A 22,103-nucleotide genomic window follows, 5' to 3' on the forward strand; every position below is an offset into this window, starting at 1 on the left:
CAGTATCCCCATGTCTCCTAGTGTCCCTGGTGTCTCAGAGTCTGTAGTGTGCCAGTGTACCTAGTGTCTGTGTTTCCTTGTCTCCCAGTGTCGCAATGTCTCCCAGTGTCCCCTAGTATAAAAGAAAAATCTCAGGCACTCACTGTGATAGATTTAAGCAGGTTTATTGGACACTGCAATGTTTCGACCTGTACCCAGGTCTTTATCAAGTCTCCAGTTTCCCCTATGTATCACAGTGCCCCCTATGTATCAGAGTGTCTCAGTGTCCCTGGTGTCTCTCAGTATCCTTAGTGTCTCAGTGCCCCTAGTCTTCCAGAGTCCCCTAGTCTCGAAGTGCCCCTATGTTTCACAGTGCCCCCAAGTGTCTCAGTGTCCCCTAGTATAAAAGAAAAAAAATCTCAGGCACTCACTGTGATAGATTTAAGCAGGTTTATTGGATACCGCAACATTTTGACCTGTGGCCAGGTCTTTATCAAGTTTCTAGGGTCCCCTAAATATCACAGTGTCCCCTATGTATCACAGTGTCTCAGTACCCCATGTCTCCCAGTGTCCCCTCATGTCTCAAAGTCACCCAGTGTCCCCATGTCTCTCAGTGTCCCCAAGTGTCTCAGTGTCCCCAGGTCTCCCAATGTTCCCTAGTATCTCAATGTCCCCATGTCTCCCAGTGTCCAAATTTCTCTCAATGTCCCCTAGTGTCCTAGTGACATGGGGACACTGGGAGACATGGGGACACAGACATGCCCCCTTTTTGGATATGTTCGTCCCTTTCAGCAGTTCTGATTATGTGATTTGTGTCAGTGGCCCACCCTTTTACCCCATCCATAGACTTCCTGCTTTACTGGACACTGCTGTTAAGGGGTATGGATTTACTTGAAAGATGAAAGCGTGAGATTAGCATAGGGTATGTATTTTCTCATAGCTGCATCCTATGAGTTTCCCTCCGGCACCATCTCCATCAGATACATGACGCTTGGGAGGTAGGGCTGTTTTAGTGTTTTTGGTCAATAAGGTTTTGTAATTAGGCCCATCATAATTGTCAGCACCAGGCCTACCGGGCTCTTAATCTGGCCCTGGCTCCTGGTACACTTTTTGGATACCCCAGAGAACAAAGACAGGATTGCGAGACAGTACCGTAAAATAGAGGCTGTTCTGCCAAAATCAGGAATGTTGGGAGGCCAGGTCTCCCAACACAGTTGATTGTAAGTAGAGCAATTTGCTAAATGTCCTCGCCTTCAGTGCCTGAAGTCATATATATTTTCTTATCTTCATGTCCAATATTGTAACAAGGTGCACATTCTGTACACATCCCTCCTCCCTTGTTAAAATAATAGAAGGAAGACATTTTATATTTTACTCTGTGGGAAATACTCTGGATTGGATATTTTTTGATAAATATTAAAATTTAGAATGGGAAACTTGAACTGTTAAAGAGACAAAAATGACTCTGAAGTCAAGTAAAATCAATCCCTAAATGTTCATAGTCTAAAGTTGAAATGTGTAAATGTGCCCTATGCCTTCACAAGAACATGAAAAATATTTAATACACCTGTATTGAGGGGAACATTTCTAAACATTCCTTTTTTATTTATTTATTTATTTATTTCCTTTTTTTTTTTTTTTTGCATCAGCACGTCTGTGATTCGGTAATAATTCCACTTCTGCGGGTTCAGAGAAATGGTTGAAAGCAACTAGCCATGTCAAAATGAAAGGACATTTGGGAGGAAAAATTGCTGCTTCATTATCCTTGTTTTCTTTCAGAAGGAATATCTAAGGCATGCAAACTTATTATCACTTATGATGTATATCAGGGTTATTCAATAAAGCCCAAATAGTTACACACCAAATCAGGCAAAATCCTCAACTCTTGTACGGGGCCATTCAGATTGCAGTATCCAGACATCGCTCGTACTTTTCAACAATGTCCAAAGTTCACAAAGCAGGCTCTGAAAAAGCCTGAACGTGGTTCAGATTTAAGCAGCTATCCAGGTTGTTTACGACCAGGGGATCTGACAGGAAAGTCCTCACTTCTCCCAAGACTTGCTTGGAAATATTCCCATAGTCATCAGGAGATTTACCTGGTTGTAAGACATACAATCCAACGGCTTTACTGAGACTTCAATACTCGGGAAACCCGTTATAAACACTTTTTTCCTTCAGTGAAAGCTCGTTCTATGTGGAGCCCAAGCTGGGCTCACATGGATTTATTTTTGTTGTGGTACGGTTTTAATTTTGATCTGGTTTTTTTTTGTGATTCAAGTTTTGATATTTTTTTTTTATTTTTTTTTACATTTTTATTTTTAATAGCAATGTCTGGAATTAATGAGGTTTTATTTAGCATGTTGTGGGGCTGAAGAAAATAAGATTTAAGAAGAAAGAAGACATCTGATGGTAAGTATGAATATTGGTGTTTTATGTCCACCCCCTTCTATATGAGCCGTCGCCCTCCCCATTTGGACAAAGGTCCCCCTTGTTATTAAATTATTAGTCCCCACCCACCGTCTGTGGGTGAGAGATGGAGAGAACACTAGGTAAGAAGCTCTACCCGAGGTCAGGATGCCCCACCACATTTTCTTCTTTAGTAGCAGGGTGATGGACAGTGTATTGTCCAACACCATTATTTAATTTAAGGTGTTTTCCAGGTTCCATTCCCATGGGATGGGGCTTTACTAGTGACTGCTTGTTTATAGTTAAAGTGAGCAGCCAGTGGCTAATACATTCTTTGCTGTAATATATTGTTTACATTAAGGGATATTTGTAGGGTAGATTTTGTGAATTTAGGCTATGTATATTTGTAGGTTTAGAGTAGTGTAGAATTTAATTTAGTATATTTGTTAGGGTAATATAGCATTGGGTAATATCATGACTAAGGCCTCTAGGCCAAAACGTTGTATCTTGTTTTGTCCTTTTTGATCTCCAATAAATAAATTTTTCTTTCACCCTACATTGTGACATCTGTGGAACTCTACTTCGTATAGGGGGTTAAGGGCTATTGCTGTTGTGGGTTAAGAGTTAGTGTTAATGTAGTGCAGTGGTTAAGAGAGGGTCTTTACTGTTAACACATCATTTGGACATACATGTCCGAGCACTGCCATTGGTTAGTTGTATTTTAATGGTGACAGTTGCTGCTTAGGAGTATAACTAACTTCCACTGACCCTGGGCAGGCTGAGACATGTATCTCCTGGTTCTGCATGAGGCTAAGGTTCCTGAACTGCAAAGAGGTCACATCTATGCATTATTCTACATGCATTATGGAGGAAGCCGTCCTAAAACCTTCATATGACTGACAGGAGACATGTAATCTATCAATTGAAATAGGTTTTAGTCAACTACATACTTAAGCATATGATAAATGGACACTAAACTGTAAGTACAGTACCATGATTGATAATGCATGAGCTACAGAAATGAGCCAATAACATTTAATCAGAAAGTCCATTATTTCTTGAAACATTTTCAGGAATACAACTTTAAATACATCAAAAACATTAATAATACAATGTGATAAGTCATCAGGTCCAAGAGGTTGCGGTTTCTGACTTGTTGCACATGGTATTTTATATTTCTTTAATAAATCACTCTACATGGTATTTTATATTTCTTTTAATAAATCACTCTGCAATCGCGCCACTATACAGGGCTAAACCAGACAAGTCCCAAAGACATACGCCCCAGAGGCAGCAGGGTACAGATGGATAGCACAGATGGGACGTACGACCACACACCAAGATGAGGCGCGAGAAACATGGCCAAAAGTCATACGACGGCTGAAATGCACTGCAACCAACAACAAAGGCCCATAGCTAACACACTCTCTATGTAAAGAGGGGCTTCCCCCACCCAGGTTTTCCCCTCCCTTCCAGACTTTAGTTCTTCCTCTTCATTCTTAATGTATTCTTTTTGTTGTTATACATATGAAATGGTGAAAAAGTGACGGAACCCAGTCTAGTATACAGGAAAACATTGCAAATGTACAACCGAACTGAAATCGGCCTCTGCGCAGGTCAGCATGAAATGTGATCAAACCAATGTCTTACATATGAACCGTCTGGCTTCTGCGTAAGCCATGTTAGATAGTAAAACCTGAATATTGTTATCTGTCACAATGAAAATAAAGAATTGAAAAAAAAAATCACTCTGAAGTGCATAGTACTTATCAAAGTATATATATATATATATATAATCTGCAGTAGGCTGGTAAATTTAGGCACCATTATGTAAGGCATAATTTTGCGAATATGCTTACGGTTATCCAAGGGGTAATGACCGTTTCAGTCCAATACAATGGGGTTTTATATAAATAGTGTTGTGTTCTATAAGGTGGACCTAAGTACTAAAACCAGCAGATTCAGCAGGCACATTGCATTGATGACTCCGCTGCTTTTGCATGTTTGTGCTGCTGTTCAGATCAGACACCATTAATTGATAACCCCAAATGTATTCATACTTAGAATATTGTTTATATTTATGTGTGTGTGTGTGTGTGTGTGTGTGCGTGCGTGCGTGCGTGCGTGTATGTGTGTTTTTTGTAAAAATGTATATAAAACCCCCAGATACAAATACGAGTGTTTGGAATTCTACCACCCTATTGTAATTTTTTCTATAAATGATATGTGCATTAGCAGTGGTGTTGCTAGAGTTGGGATTTTGAGGGCAGAAGCCTGATGTGGGACTGTTAAGACCATAATTTCTTCAGAGGCAACATCACACGTTATTTAGTAGCTTCCTTCAAGACTTAATTTGCTTATTCTGGCTTACTCTGGCCTGCCACGCCGCCTTTATCCTCCTCCACAGTGCGAACATACCTCAACCATGACTTGCCTTTTTATCACACGGCCAGTCATGGCAGGAATTGATATATAAAAAGGTGTGTCCAAAAACAGGAAAAATACAAGAGATGTAAGCACCTTTTTATTTCTCCATGGGCTCCCACAGGCTTCCCCAAGTGTTCTTTCTGCTTCCTTTTTGCTTCCTTATTGCTCTCCAAGTCGCATATTGAAGTGGCGGAAAGCATGCATATAGTCTGTAGATATCTACCTGCTTGAATATGGGGAGGGGGTGCTCTGCTCTTAAGAACTCCTATCTAAAGCGCCTCCTATAAAAAAAAAGACAAAAACAAAGTAATATTTAAGGATTCTCACCTTTTTGCTTTTGGGGGGGATTGGGGAGGCGGGGAGGTACTAATTTTTATATCCAAGAATTTTGGTGAGTCCTACAGTGAGTTCCTTCTTCTTCCTTAATGGGAATCAGTCAATCAATCAATCAATAAATAATAATTAGTCCTGGGACAAAAGTAAGCAGAAACACCAAGGAAAGGGAGTAAATGTACATATCTAGCCATAAGTGGGCAGAAAGGCTTAATAGGCGGACCTGAATTTGATAGCGCCCATGCTGATTAAATACATTGTTATTCATACCCAGTATCATGTTTCTTCAAACCCGTTCATTCATTACCTGAGTGGAGAGGGGTTAATATTTTGAATGTGTTCCCAAGGCAGGAAGGCGAAGGTGTGTTATTTAAAAGATATGGAAATGTGTTATTTCTATACGATGATAATATATGCTCGATTGGTTATCATTCAGTTTCATGTTTTCTTTTGGGCAACAGGTAAAAAAAAAAAGAAAAAAGAATTCATGCTAGATAAATTCTTTATTTTAATAGAGCACTAGGCAACTGGCCAGCATCCAATCACGGGCACCCTGTTTGCCCACCCACCATATGGCAATGCCACATGAAAGTCATTGAATAGGTTAATAAGAAAGTAGCCGCCAATTAAAAATATATCTTTATGCCACTTCAGTTTATCGAGTTACAGTATTTCATTATTGGTAAGGGCTGATTTAGCTTTGAAATGAATGTATTTAAATAATGATTTTTTTGTTTCCTTGTTCCAATCAGCCTGGGAGTGGTCTCCGGGGCTGAGTAACGTGATCTGTGCAGGTCTTCACTCTGTCATGTCCTGATGCATTCAACACATGTGTTAGTGTTAAGACGCTCTCTGCAATCAAGAGCAATTTACATGCAGTTTCCTAGTCTGCAAGAAGAATCAAATCATGCATTCAGAATGCTCTCAGGATTTGTCCGTAATCTGCAGCTAATTTCTCTTGCTAAGCTTCTGAATGCCATTTACAGGCAGGAAAATCTGTGATAGAGAAGAGGTTTCACATCTTGTGCTGATTTACCTCAAGGGGGAACTGGTGTAGGTTGAGCTAGACAGGGTTAACATCCATTTAAATGAAGCGATAACAGTCTTTTGTGTTGGGTAACTCCCATTTTTTTTCCTCTCTCTCCCTCTCTCGCTCACCCTGTCTCCTTAAGGAAAGAAAAGACAGATCTGTGAGTATGGGCAATTTCAGACTGTGTCTCTGGAATTAAAGCTGTACCTGACTATTAGTTCCAATCTTCTACTTGTCTGCGAGCCACCAGGAGACTGACTTTGGTTTCTGTGTCTGTGAATTTACACCTTTTTTCGTCTTGGATGTTGGATTATATAGGATCGTCCGTCCCTTCCCACTTATTACACCAATAAAATGAGCGAGGAACCCAAGGAAAAACCTGTGAAGTCTGGGCATAGGAAAAAGAAAGGAAAAAAGGTATAACATAACGTAGTGTTCTTGTCTTTTAACGTTGTAAGTGGCTACCTTTAGCAGAAGCCTTTATTCTACAGAATAGAAGAAGTTGCTATGGAGCAGGGATGCTGTGTACTGGGTGTGTTCCTTTGCCTATGTCCAATGCATAGCATCGTTATCTTTTACAATAATTAAGCTTTCTAGCTGCTCCTTCAGATGCCACAAATCATTTACCAGTGTTCTGTTGATATGTCATTGTTATTTTTAATCCGTAACAATCTGCATATTATAGAAAATGAAATGTTACCTTTGCACAAACAGCAGGTTCGTTGCCACTCAACACTTTTTTTTTTTTCTACAAATTTGTTGCAAGTAAACTTTACTGGTCCACTGGGTTTGTTATCGTATTGTTATTTTTGTCTTGATGTTGTTTTTCATCAGTTATTATAGCTATGGAGATTTAATAGGGTTGGGCATAAAAGAGATGTGCTGTTTTTAAAAATATTTTTTTTTCCCCCACATATTTCCAAGCCACCTGCTGAAAAATATAATATTCTTACAAAGATGAGAATGAGCGAGTTGACAATCTATTTTTGTCAAAACCACGTATATGTGAAATCAAATTATATAAAGTATCTGTTTAGGGTATTCGTGAACAGGTGCTTTTTGCTCTTGCTCAAACTATAAACAAAGACTTGTAGATGTTGTTGTTCCTATCTAAATATACCCCACCTGGGCAGATCTAAAAAGTCTAAATTCTTTAGATAACGAGATATTTGTTCTAGAATGCAAATCCGTAATAGCAGCTAACAGCCAATACGTCAGACTTCTAAAAAAAAAAATTAACCATTTACCGACAATCAAAACGCAAGTATCATTACAAATGCTTTTCAGTATTAACCCCTTCATTACAAGAGAATGGACAAGTCCCTTTAAATGACAGCCCTGCCCTGAAGGGGTTAAACCAAGATAAAGTGTAATACTTAAAAAAAAAAAAAAAAATCTGCTTTGTCACGTCTGTTTTTTAAAATGACAACTGAGATAGAATGAGATGTATTGAAAGAGGGCAAATACAAAGTCAGTTCGCTATGTACTTCTAGAACCTAAATTTGAAAGCCACTCTCATACGGTTTAATATGTTGTGTTCCAACTCAAAATTCCTTGCGCGCATTCATTTTTTAAAAGAATGGTTAAAATGGAACAGTCATGTTCTCGAAGCATTACCATATTGGCTGTTATTGTCAGAACATAGCCCCACCCTATCACACGCCTCTTTTTATGACATCACCTCTAGACCTAATATTATTTTGTGCCTAAAACATTGTGAGGGTTTAAATAGTTGATGTATTTTCTGTGTATTAAATCTATGTCAATAAACTGGTTTTATATCATGTATTTTTTATATATATTGTTTTTATTATTTTGTTAACGGAGATGTTTTTGTTTTTTTTTTGTCATTGCAATCCCTGTGTTTTGTACAAAAAATGTTTGACAAGCCCACCAGCATTTCTTTCCACAGTTCGTCTGGTTTTCAACAAGTGACAGGCGAACATTACTGGTTAGATTTAATATAAACAGTAAAATTAATATTTAGCTTAGAAAATGACATTTTTATATATATATATATATATAAAAATAAAATTACATTTTGTTTTCATAAAATATGCTAAATATAGCTTTCATTCAACATATGGGTTTAACTAAGGTTGGTTTTGACCGAGTTCAGTTCATGGACAAGCGCAGGAAGCTGTGTCCATAGGAGAAATTGTTAACATTGCATATTCAATAATTAGTCCTGACAAACCCAAGTCTGGTGTTAGGAGCAGACGTGAGTAGACTCTTTCATCCGGTTCTTTTTATGAAAAACTATAAAGAACTCCTGAGAATTGATTTATTGTTTGTTTTCCCCAGAATTTCAAATAATACATACTTTAAGAAACATTTTTCTTTCACATAGCGGGGCTTAGTTACAATACATCAGTTTGAGGCACAAGGGATAAATGTTGATGGGTATAAAGAATTTGTAAAGAAAAAGTCAAGCTTGGGAAGTTTTGCTTCTTGGTCTTTGGCTAAGATCAAGTGTCGTACCAATGTACTCTATGCTTTTACCTCCTTGGATCTGGAAACCATGTGTGAAGAAGTATATGTTGCTACATGGAGCACTTAAAGGGACACTATAATCACCAGAACCACTGCAGCTTAATGTATTTGTTCTGGTGTATATATCCTGTCCCTGTTTTCTGAGAAAAGGCAGTGTTTACATTGCTAGCAAGTTACACCTCTAGTGGCAATCGCTCAGACGGCCACTAGGTGGGCTTCCTCCTCCAGTGCTGCACTGTGTCATTCGATGCATGTCTATGAGGAGATGTTAATTGGTGCAGCGTTGCATTTGTCACGCATGCGACAAGAGCTTCCCAATGCTTCTTAGATCATAAAGGTAGCGATACCAGCGTGGGAGAAAAGGTGTGCGAAGGAAGAGGGGCTTAGAACCTAAATAGTTTAACACCATAGTGTCAGGAACACATGTTTGTATTCCTGACACTATAGCGTTCCTTTCACCCCTTAAGGACACATGACATGTGTGCCATGTCATGATTCCCTTTTATTCCAGAAGTTTGGTCCGTAAGGGGTTAATGACCCTTTACAGACCCTTTCACTTTTATTCCCCTTGTTCTACCTTTTTGATGGGCAGTAAGGAAAATCTTTATCACTTACAGCCTGAAGACTGGCACTAGCGGTAGCATTTTATATTCATCTATTTTTCACTGAACTTTTACACCTGTGCGATCAAAATTTGCACATTATGTTTTTCACTTTCACTCTACCTTTTTCCTTTTTTAAAAAAAAAAAACCTGAAAAACGCTACAGTGCGGCCACGTGCAAGGATGTATTGTAGCCCAGAGGGCCAGTGGGATTCTCAAATCTTCAAGGTGTGGGCTTATTCTTCTAGTTTTAACACACATTTAAAAACCAACTAGTGGTCATAGAAACATAGAAACATAGAATGTGACGGCAGATAAGAACCATTCGGCCCATCTAGTCTGCCCAATTTTCTAAATACTTTCATTACTCCCTGGCCTTATCTTATAGTTAGGAAAGCCTTATGCCTATCCCACACATGCTTAAACTCCTTTACTGGTCCATTGCTTTAAATAGAACATAGAGAGCATGTCTTATTTAAAGTGTATCTCCCACATTTCTCTAGAAATGGCAGTTCCTTTATCTCTCACTCCAGTTTTTCAGTAAGTACTATTCTAGCATTTACTAAGGTGAATAATGTAATGGAACTACGTTTAGAAAAATTAACGTGCAAGCTAGGTTACTTCTTCAGTCGTGCTTTGTGAATGGCACTGCAGGAGTTACATTAATTTACATGCAGAGCCTGGCAGGATATGCACATCATTTTTGTTTTTAAAAGTGGAGATTTTTGAAAAATTAAAAGCACAATCTATAGCTATATTTTTGGTAGCTTTTCAGTTTTGCAAAAAGCAAACATCCCTTTCTAAGGAAATTAGTGTTGTCTTGATATTTAGGATGTTTTTAGTCTACAGCAGTGGTTCCAAACCCAGTCCTCAGGTACCTCCTAACAGTCCAGTATTTAGGGATTACCCTGTTGTGTCTAAGGTGTTTTGTAGAAACAAAAGAAAAACACTTTAGACACAACAGGGTAATCTCTAAATCCTGGACTGGGTTGGGAACACCCGGTCTAGAGTGTGGATAGATTTTCAGTCTTTTGGAGTACAAGACCTATTCATTTATTCCTTTGTCTGGATAACAGACATTTTTTTTTTCTTATTGCCGTTACAGCAATAAAAATTTCTAATCAAAATGATTTTCATAGTATGATTTGCTTATAAGTCATAGAGATACATTTCATCCAGAATTGTACAAATACAAACACAAACACACTATTGTCCATATATGGAAATTGTACAATGACCTCAAAGGAAGAGACCCATATAAAAGAAAATTACAGGGACAGCCACTAGGAAGCTCATCTGCAGTTACTTCCCGCAAAAGATGAACCCCCAGGTTGTTGCAGACAATAATACTTCTGATACCATCTCTGGGTGGCTAGGCTCTGGAGAGCAAGTCAAGAATGGATTGTTATGAAGGAATTAGCTGGTTAAGGGCATGTATTTTAGGATCGGTACTAGGGTCAGGAATAAAGCTGGATCAGGGGCAGATCACCATCAGAAACAAGTTGGGTCTTCATGTATGTAATATGTCTATACGTTTAGCACTACAGTGCTGGTGACCCTTATCATTTTGTCCCTGCCTCAACTGTACAAAAATAAAATGTAAATAAATAAAAATTAAACAAATTACACACCTTTTCTTCTGCGCCTCGTCTCCCTTTGTGCTGCTGCGACCTCCATCCTGAAGGTCGGAGGAGCAGTGGGGAACATAGGCGCATGTGCGGTGCTAGTCACAATCTGCATACGATTCCTCTGTAAAGAATCATTGTATTTTCTATGGCTGACCAAAATGGCACTGCGCATGCACGCATGGCATCCACGGTATATTACGATATGAGACTCAGGAAGTAAGATTCCTGGCACTCATATAGAGAAGGCTTCCTAGCACTATTGGGTTTGGGTGGATAGGCCGGAGGGGCCAGGACTGACTGCAGACACAATAACAATTTCAATTAAATAAAAGTGCTTACAGTGTCCTTTTAAAACACACTACTAAATCTGCAATTCTTTAGTAATTTACAATTACTGGATTAGTTAATAAGCACAATGTTTCGGTATTAATATTTCAAATAACAATGAGGCATACTATAGTAAAACCAATATATCTCGGGGTATTGAAAATGTCTTTATAGCACGAACCAGGCGTAATAACTATTGTTTTAGGTCATGGAGTTTATCTAATGGCTATTGGTATGTATATCAGTAATGTGGGGCATATTAATATTTAAACAGGAATCAACCCAGGACAGTCAGTAAGGGATTGTATATCACATATCGATGGGAATAAACCTAGTAAAGATAATTCTCTCTGTAGGACCCTACTTGGCCCATTAGCAATATCAAATTCTGACAGATAGTTACATTAGTAGAATTCCCGGGTCGGCACACAATGCCAGGGAAGCCTTTTATTTTTAGCTGTGAACTGTGTGACTATCCAAACAGACTACACTGAAACCTTTCATACTGCTAAAAACATTTGCAGGGGTCCTGTATGTGTTTTGATATGCACATTTGTGGTTAATCAACCGTTTTCTTCCATATGATTTTAAAAAGAGATAATGCACGAGCTCAGGGATCAGCAACTTATGGCACTTGTGCCATGCATTGCCTTCGAGGTGCCTTTGCATGGCACTCAAGGCTGCTAGTGCCAAGTGTGCTCTGACCTATTAGGAATCCCAGTGGAACTCCAGAAATCTGCTAGAGAAAAAAGGTTGTGAGGGACAATCCTCAATTTACGCATTGCAACACTTAGATCTCAGATCACTACCTCCCAGCACTTGAAAACAGTAATCCGCACTGGAGTAGAGCAGCCATGGCAACTGCAACTCCTGCCCTTGACCTGTACCTGGCCAGCCGTGTCCCCACTGAACCCCAGGGAAACCACGCACATGGTTAGATATACACAGAGCTGCAGAATAAGCCTCTCTCACATACAAATAATACACACAGCCCACACAAAAACACACACACACAGTCCCCACAAAAACAACACCACTGACATCCACATACATACAACTGACAAGCAGCCTCTCACAGGCAATACCACAAACAGCCCCACACATACATACACCAAACACACAATATGACATATCATCCACACACACAATTCCACAAGCTTTTAAAATTGATGTGTGGAAGGTGCCATAAATTTGTTTTTGGTATTTTTTTGGGGTGCATACCAGTTTTTAATGATCTGACTCAAACTGCGGCTCTCCTCAGAATCTGTAACGTACACTATCAAGTAAAATTCCTTCAAACCTGCATGGCAGCGGTTGAGAGCAATGCGAGTCCCTTTGTGTAACAGGATAAAATGTAAGACTTTTTTTACAGCTCAAAAATTCAGTTTGGCTGAATCAATTTGGCCACAAGATAATATTTATTCAGTTGACCAAATTTTGTTGACATGGCTGTTTGGCTTGTCTGAATGTGTTCCATTTTCCATATTTGGATGAACTGAAAGGGCACGATAAATGTACTGCAGAAGTGCAGGTTCTAATTGTTTCCTTTACTTATAATCACTGGAGTAATGCATAAGGGCATCTATATCCACTAGTGGGGATTGTACCACTATGTTGTGTTGTACTGGAGCTTGCCTGAAACTCCATATTGTGAGTGGGCACCTATAGAATTTTGTTGTGTGTTTTTCACTTTTTGAGAATGAGTTCACCATTGGTTCCACTTTTATGTTTTTTACATGTACCCACAGATGAAGTATCAAGCTCTATAGGAAGCAGGATCATCTGGTGAAAATATTGAACTATCTCTCTTTGACTCTTTCATAGACTTTTGCATATATATCACCCATTTGCTATTAGGCACAACCTGTTTAGTTTTCTATTTTCTGTTCATTTTTGTGGTATTGAGGGAGTCTCCTTTCCAGTTTTTGCTACCTGGGGTAATCTGCTGACTGATTCACTAGTTTTTATCTGTCATGTGTATATTTCCATCAGTGGTTCCAAGAATGAGGAGAACTTTGTATCCTACATGATGCTAATTATGTGTTATCTAAATTAACATCATACATGATTAGAACCTGCACCGTACTCTCCTTGTTGATTACATGGTTTGAAGAAACTGATGGGCCCCCTTTTCAGTTGAAGGGGCTGAGACAGCCAAATCAGAATGAATTTGGAAGCTTCAATCAGAATTCTCTACCTCTGCCATCTCAATGGTTGTCCTGTAGGACAAATTCATTATTTATTAAGTGATGGGGTGGTGTTAAGCATTCACTCCCCTCTTGGCTTCTCTCGTTTTTGGTTTGGTATTACCCACTCATTCACAGAAACCTCAGTATATTCCTTCCTTCCATACGAAACAAGAGATCAAAACTTGTCTGAGTCTTGGATGTTTTAGTTCAGTAGCATCCTGGATTGGTAGAGTACACGGTTTGTCTGTCTGTGTATATCTATATCTCTAGCTACAGCTGTAAGCCATAATCATCGCACTCATGACAAATCACGGCTTGAACTATCTTGCTTTGCATGTAATGCGTCTATCTCATATATTTGTTTCCCCTTTTGCATTGCATTACTGAAATAAATAAACTTTTGCACGATATTCACATTTTTCGAGTATCGCCTGTATACGCATGCATACATAAACAAAAAGCTTTGCACAAACGTTTACTTTATAGTTTCAAGAAAAGTAAGAGATTGCAGTATATTCAACTTCATGAATATTAACACATGTCTTATGGAATTAAACAGGATCAATTCCTCTTTAAGTATTTAACACTGAAGATTAAAAGCGAAGCAATCGAATAAAAAGCTAGAGGTTTCATACTCTATATATCAGCTGAAAATCACTGTGTGAATTGTGATTACTTAATTTTTGGTTCCATTCACTTGTAAATTAAGATGTTGAATTGTTATGCTTCCCCTTTATGCTAATTCTTAATGTAAGCTGATCATTAATTTCAGTTTGTACTACAAGTTGGATTGCCTCTATTCTTATGTGAAATGGGGATTTAAATTAAGAAGTATGTGTAATCCACTTTCTATTAAGGGTTTGGATAAGTCATAAAATATTTTGTATAAGAAGGTGTTTTTTTTTTGTTTTTTTTTCATTCTTATCAGGTTTCTGCAACATAGGGAGCAAAGTCATATTTAATCAAAATGAAAACCATATACTCTTCATATAGCATTCATTGTCTCCATCTTCGGGCCCAATGAATGCACGTCTGACAGTCATTGTGAATGACTAAGCTTAGGTACCAAAAATAAATAAATAAAAAGTTTCTCTTTTAACACAATCAATGGAATTGGGTTTGCCAAGGTTAAATGACCAGGGATGTGTTTGACTTGTGATGGCTCTGCACCTGATCTGCGTCCTTGACAGTCTCAGCTAATCCTATGGGAAAGCATTGTTATTGGCTCAGACCACCAACTCTGTTGATGTCAGCAGACAGAGGCAGTTCACAGGCAAACAGGGGCAGAGCCAGGAGCTGCAGACTTGAATACAAGTAAGCTTTTACTATATTTAGGGAGGCAAGAGGAAGTCAGGGGGCTAGATGGCGGTTTTAACAATATAAGGTTAGGAATACATGTTTGTGTTTCTGACCCTATAGTGATTCTTTAAGTATAAAAACATGCACTGGTTGTAACTAGCATGTTATCCAATATTGGGCTTGAGAAATTTTGTTGTGCAAGCAGAAATGTCGTTTTGTGTAATTGTTGAATGCAGCTGGGTGTATTTTGGAGTGCCTAGTCCACTTTTTTCTTTGATTTGCCATTTAAGTGTTTGGCTTTCCTTGCTTCATTGCGCAACTTATTTGCCTTGCTCTTGTTAGTGCAGTTTCTTTTTGTGATAATCTATAAAACAATGTATCGCCTGCTCTGTAAATTAAATTTTAATCACACACATGATGATCCTGCAAGGTGTAGCAAGCTATTAACAGTTCAGGAGATAAGAAATTCTAAATTAAACAGATTGTCCAATAAATGAAGTTTAAACATTAGATTTTACTTTACAGGAAGTCACATGCAGGGGAGGTTTGACTAGGGCTGCATAAACAAAGTGATTTATGTCCTAAATGGCAGAGAATTGAGCAGTAAGACTGCAGGGGAATGATCTGTACACCAAAACCGCTCTATTAAGCTAAAGTTGTTTTAAGGACTAGAGTGTCCCTTTAAAATATTTTTTGTTTTGAAGAGAATGTGAAGCAGTGCAAAACGGACACATTTTAACGTTCCCATGAAAAAAACAACACAAAGTAAAAAAACAAGCAGTTTTTAGATTTTTTTTAATGAAAATTTTATACATTTGCATTCTCCTGCCTACCACCAAACTCACAAAAAATAGATTATAATTGAAAATATGTGGTGTCTGCGAAAACCTGCCTGTGGGAAAAAAAACACTTGCCTTTACAGATATGATTCATAAGTAGGGGTATCTGCCATCTTTAGTAGGTGACTGAAATACGATCAAAGAAAAACTGGATTTCAAAAGAAACTCAATCCACTTGAACGGTAAAAGCAAATGAATCATTCCTTTCTATCCATGTACATGACATGGCTTGAACACACAGGGCGAGCACTGGATCTACTCTCTAACATGTTTCATACCTTAACAGCACTTCATCAGAGAGTCTCTGGCACTGCTACGAAGTGCCGTTAAGGTACCGAACGCATTAGAGGGGAGGGTTCTTTGTCAGTTTTTTATTTTATTTTTTACTTCATTGTGCTCCAATCAGTGGAATGTGTGAATGCTGGAGTGTGGCTTAACGGCAGGATAAGGCACACTCCACCATTGGTGCTGCAGTTAATTTATGCATGGTATACCCATCTCCTGTGGATTTTTTTTTTTTCTGTCAAATGTAGGTGACTGAGAACGTCCTATAACTGGGGATACAGGACTAGCATCAGACTGTCAGGATGGTTAATGCATAGCTAGACTGAAGAAATCATTGAAGCAGAAATCATTGTTATTTATTATTTAGATCACCTTGAAAATGATGCGTTTTCTCCGTATGCAGTTATTGGATCTCTTAAGAGACCTACGTAGGCCGAGACAACAGGCAGAGATTTGTAAGTTGGGATACTCTGGTTTTATGACTCCCTAGATTAATTCTCTGAGCCCCTAACCTCCGGAGGGATGAAGAGATGTGTTCTATTTCCAGAAAAGGGAATGTTGGAACATTAATAAAATACAGTTTGAATGTAAAATACTATAAACTATGTCAAACAGTACCTGAACATCAATTGGAGTTACACAAAAATAGCTACTGGTACTGTAAATATGTAACTATACTTTTCTAAAAATAAATAAATAAAGGCACAAAAACCATAACTAGCAGATGAGCAAATACAGTGTTAATAAGACTCATTTGGCAGATAATAATCTATAGGATGTTTATAATGGTCCTGAGCAACATTGAGACGTGTGTGGTAATGTAAGTGAGCTTGTGTGTATGAAGAGCTGCAATGATAAGGTTTATGTATCACAAGTGATCGTATTTTCATATGTGCCAAAAACATATCTTCGCCATGTATTATTTTAAGTAATTAATAATACCGTAATCTAGGTTGAAACATGACACGTGTCCATTAAGTTCAACCGTCCAATCCTTTAATGTGTTACGCCATGGGTCCTCAAACTCCGGCCCCCCAGATGTTGCTGAACTACAACTCCCATGATTCTTTGAATTACATAGATAGCCAGAGAATTATGGGAGTTGTAGTTCAGCAACATCTGGGGGGCCGGAGTTTGAGGACCCATGTGTTATGCTATCTGTTGGTCAAAAGTCATCCACACACTTGCTCGTGCAGCATTTTTTCAGTCATCAAGTGGTTGTGGTGCTGCTCTACCCATCTGCGTTTTATGGCCATGACGTGGCCAACATCATCATGTCAATAGTGTACAAACCTCAACACTGGTACTGGTTTTTTTTTAGTCATTCATTTGGCAGAATTAGGGCCATTTTAATGGTGCTCCTCATCGTGGTTTGCTCCTGTTGCCCTCTGCATGCTATCTGTACATGCCTTTTCATTTTTATTTTTTTAATATATTTTTGGTTCTGTCACTACAGCTTCTCCAGGTTTTGCAGTTGTTGTTATTGTTCTCGGGTGTCTGCTTACCACCTTGTTAGAATGTATATTTTTAAAATAATTCCGGACAGCTCTAAGGCCAAGAAATGGGGAGAGGAGGACATCATAAGCTTTAGGACTCAAATTATCCATTGAGTTCCTGTTGTGAGAAACTGATGGAGTTCGTGATACGAGGTGGGATAATGAATTTTTTTTTTTTAAATGAGACCTGATCTTAACAGAGTTTAATGGTACCAATTCTAGGAAGAAAATCAACATCGGGCAACAGGCCAAAAAACACTTTATTCCTGTTATACGTGAATTAGATTTGGATGGTGTCCCAGATTATATATTGTCAAAACCAGTATAAGTGCTTATAAACTACCTGTTCAGTGAGTTTTAAAACACAAGGGAGATAAAGGTAGAACAAAGGACCGTGTACATAAAGTATACCAAGTTTAATCTAGAGTTTGCTTTACTAATCTATGAGATATGCAGTGTCAAATTTTTATTGCAATAATGAAAAATATATATGTATTCATGATAAAAAAGATAATGTGATCAATGTGATTTTGTTATTGATCACAAATTAATAAAAATATATATTTTTTTATTAGTAAAGACACAAAAGTGCATATGTGTGTGCGTGTGTGTGTGCGTCTATGTAGGAATTACGCAGTCATCTGTCATGGTAAACAGCAGAACAAAACAACTACGTTGTTGAGTGTTAAATATCGATTACTTAACTTCAATTAGTCTGTAGCCTCCCAAGATCGTTATCCACCACAAAACGATCATATATATGTATAGAACCACAAGCAGAAGTGGGATACGGCTGTACAGTCTATATAGGGAACATACAAGGAAAAAAACAATAGTGTGATACAGTATATACAGTGAAAATGTGCGCTTAAATGGATGCACTCACGAGATAGTAAAGGTAAAACAGCATTCAAGGTGCCTCCCCAGGAAATATGGGGGGATGCTGGTATCCTTCGATAGTGTCTAGCAGCCAAATGGGACACAGGACTCCAGGTGAGTAATGGTAGAAAATATTTGTAGTTTTATTATCTTTAAAAGGTGATACAACACCAAGCAGATAAAATATAAAAGTGCAGCAGTAGGTCCAACGCGTTTCGTTCAACACAGGAACTTCATCAGGGACCGCACAATAAAAGAAATCAACAGCAATATTGCAGATTGTAAAAAAATACACATCCTACTCACCCTAACAATAATCACTATAAATAGGGCTAATCCCAATGTCCCATTGGTCCTAAGTGTGGGGGGTGTCCTCCGGGCTGCTCTCCATTGGTCAAGGGATAGTATCATCCAGCTGATTCCATTTTCGGCATTTCAATGCCCAGAAAACGAGCACGTTTTTTTCATACGCCGGAACCGGAAGTAGACGTTTTCTTTCACTTCCGCGTTCCACATGCGTTCCACGTGCGTTCAACATGCGTTCCAAGGGCAGTCCGCACATGCTCAGTGGGTATTACACAACTATCTTAATCGGAAACATCCTAATGCATTTAAAAAAGCCCTTAAAAGCTCAAAACATAACTAAAGGTGCAATTAATCTCTAGAAAGAGAAAAAATAAATTAATATATGATATACAAACATAATTAGTTACTTTAGTGAACTTGAACTTGTCATGTGACAAAATTAAACATTAAACATTATACTTCTGGTGTCTGTAGTTCTATGGAAATAGCAAACACCTTCTCTGCAAATCTATTTAAGGTGACAGACTCTTCATAAATTTCTATAAACCTCTTCTTTATTGAGGATATTGTCATAATAAACCCACCTTATCTCCAAAAACCTGTTTAAAGTTATAGATTCCTCCGTGAATCAGTAAAGGTGACAAGCACCTATTACAAAATTATCCAAGTGACTCATACCTGATAGGCTAAAAAAATAAAAAACTAAAAAACCATAACCTATAAATAAATGACTGGAGGGAGAGCCTGGTGCTCTGGCGGCGTTATATTGACGATGTGATCGTTATCTGGAAGGGGTCTTCTGACAGCTTTTCAGATTATGTTCATTATCTCAGTTCCAACTTGTTCAACCTTGTCTTTACTCCTGAGTGGAACAAGAGCAGGATCCATTTTTTGGACCTCGAAATTTTCTGTGATCAGGGCCAAATCCATACTAAATGTTTCTTCAAGCCAACGGATGGCAATGGTTTCGTTCACCAACGTAGCTGCCACCACAAACCGTGGCTTAAAGGCATAGCGCGTAGCCAGTTCACCAGACTTAAGCGCAATTGTTCCCGCCCACATGATTTCCATACCCAGTCCACACATATAAAGAATAAATTGTGTGCGAGGGGCTATAACAAAAACACCCTAGAGAAAGAGATCCGTTCCATAGGCTCTTTAGAACGAAGCCAACTTTTGGAGGACAAACCACCGGGGACAGGAGGGAGGGGTAATTTCAGATCTTCCTTTGTAACTCAATACAATACCGATCATCTTAAGATAAAAATAAGTTTAACTGAATTCTGGCCTATCTTACAACAGGACCCCATTTTGGGCAGTTCTCTATCTGAACGTCCAACAGTGATTTTCAAGCGAAATAAGAACCTTAAGAACATGCTAGCGCCCAGCTATGCGATTAAAACCAACAGATCTAATGTACCTCCCGACTCAGGTTGTTTTAGAGGATGCAATAGCTGCAAAGCCTGCACCACTGCCCATATGGAAAGAACCAAGGAATTCGGCAGTTTTGTAACTGGAGAATCCTTTGGGATTAAATCACCAATTAGCTGCCACACGGACCATGTAGTATATTTACTGCAGTGTCCGTGTGGCAAACAGTATGTGGGACGGACACAACGTATTTTTAAAGTTAGAATCTTGGAACACCTAAACAATATACGTAAGGGATTTGTAACTCATTCAGTCTCCGCCCACTGCTCCAGCTGTCCTTCTTTTTCATTTAAAGAATTTCGATGCATGGGGATCGAGCATGTTCTGCCCTACTGGCGGGGAGGAGATAGAGTTAAGAAGCTATCCCAGAGGGAAACCTTCTGGATACACAAGTTAAAGACCCTGGAACCCAGGGGCTTAAACATTGGGATAGATCTGGTGTGCTTTTTGGAGTAACCGTAACGATTACTCTTCTCTATATAATTTCTTTTTAAAGGGAGTACCCTTCCTCTAGACAAAGGAGTACCAATCAATCATATAGGTTATTAGGGACATGTTAATGTGGACTCCCTCTGGCCTGGGGATAACTTTTTTCTCCTTTTTTCTCCTTTCTTTCTTTTTTTCTTTTGATGATATGGGACAATGAGAGTGATCTATTTTTGGTGCATATGTATGAAACCAAAGAATATAATTAAGATAAAAAACAGATCAAGATAACATATATGAAACAATAATAATAATTAACGTAGTTTATATTATACAGTTATGTGTACTAATCAGGTATTTATAATGTCCTTAACTAATAATATTCAGGGAACATTTGTAAAATTTATAGGTTATGGTTTTTTATTTTTTTATTTTTTTAGCCTATCAGGTATGAGTCACTTGGATAATTTTGTAATAGGTGCTTGTCACCTTTACTGATTCACGGAGGAATCTATAACTTTAAACAGGTTTTTGGAGATAAGGTGCGTGTCACTTTAAAATAAACCTATAGAGGGGTTTATTATGACAATATCCTCAATAAAGAAGAGGTTTATAGAAATTTATGAAGAGTCTGTCACTTTAAATAGATTTGCAGAGAAGGTGTTTGCTATTTCCATAGAACTACAGACACCAGAAGTATAATGTTTAATGTTTAATTTTGTCACATGACAAGTTCAAGTTCACTAAAGTAACTAATTATGTTTGTATATCATATATTAATTTATTTTTTCTCTTTCTAGAGATTAATTGCACCTTTAGTTATGTTTTGAGCTTTTAAGGGCTTTTTTAAATGCATTAGGATGTTTCCGATTAAGATAGTTGTGTAATACCCACTGAGCATGTGCGGACTGCCCTTGGAACGCATGTGGAACGCACGTGGAACGCATGTGGAACGCGGAAGTGAAAGAAAACGTCTACTTCCGGTTCCGGCGTATGAAAAAAACGCGCTCGTTTTCTGGGCATTGAAATGCCGAAAATGGAATCAGCTGGATGATACTATCCCTTGACCAATGGAGAGCAGCCCGGAGGACACCCCCCACACTTAGGACCAATGGGACATTGGGATTAGCCCTATTTATAGTGATTATTGTTAGGGTGAGTAGGATGTGTATTTTTTTACAATCTGCAATATTGCTGTTGATTTCTTTTATTGTGCGGTCCCTGATGAAGTTCCTGTGTTGAACGAAACGTGTTGGACCTACTGCTGCACTTTTATATTTTATCTGCTTGGTGTTGTATCACCTTTTAAAGATAATAAAACTACAAATATTTTCTACCATTACTCACCTGGAGTCCTGTGTCCCATTTGGCTGCTAGACACTATCGAAGGATACCAGCATCCCCCCATATTTCCTGGGGAGGCACCTTGAATGCTGTTTTACCTTTACTATCTCGTGAGTGTATCCATTTAAGCGCACATTTTCACTGTATATACTGTATCACACTATTGTTTTTTTCCTTGTATGTTCCCTATATAGACTGTACAGCCGTATCCCACTTCTGCTTGTGATCTGTCATGGTAATGCAGAACGAATTATAAAAAAAAAAAAAAACTGTGGCATTGTAACATATAAAGATATACAAGAGATAGTGGTGCACTTTTCTAATGAAAAATATAAAAAATATATTCTCTTATGGATACTTCAAAAAAGCTTTATATAAATACAA

At 38.3% G+C, this 22,103-nt stretch overlaps 1 protein-coding gene across 6 annotated transcripts in view; it reads left to right on the forward strand.

The window, feature by feature from the left end:
* ANK3 (ankyrin 3) overlaps positions 1 to 22,103 on the forward strand; it is a 557,845-nt gene that overhangs the window by 147,845 nt on the left and 387,897 nt on the right. The window contains exon 1 of one of the 6 annotated variants that reach the window (XM_063434257.1): positions 5,871 to 6,592. The exons of the other annotated variants lie outside the window; for them this stretch is intronic. Coding sequence (XP_063290327.1) covers positions 6,530 to 6,592 — 63 coding nt within the window. The 5' untranslated portion in view covers positions 5,871 to 6,529. Of the gene's footprint in view, positions 1 to 5,870; positions 6,593 to 22,103 lie in introns of those variants that run through there. 6 annotated transcript variants of the gene reach the window in all.

Source organism: Pelobates fuscus, chromosome 10, assembly GCF_036172605.1.
Source record: "Pelobates fuscus isolate aPelFus1 chromosome 10, aPelFus1.pri, whole genome shotgun sequence".
NCBI lineage: Eukaryota > Metazoa > Chordata > Amphibia > Anura > Pelobatidae > Pelobates > Pelobates fuscus.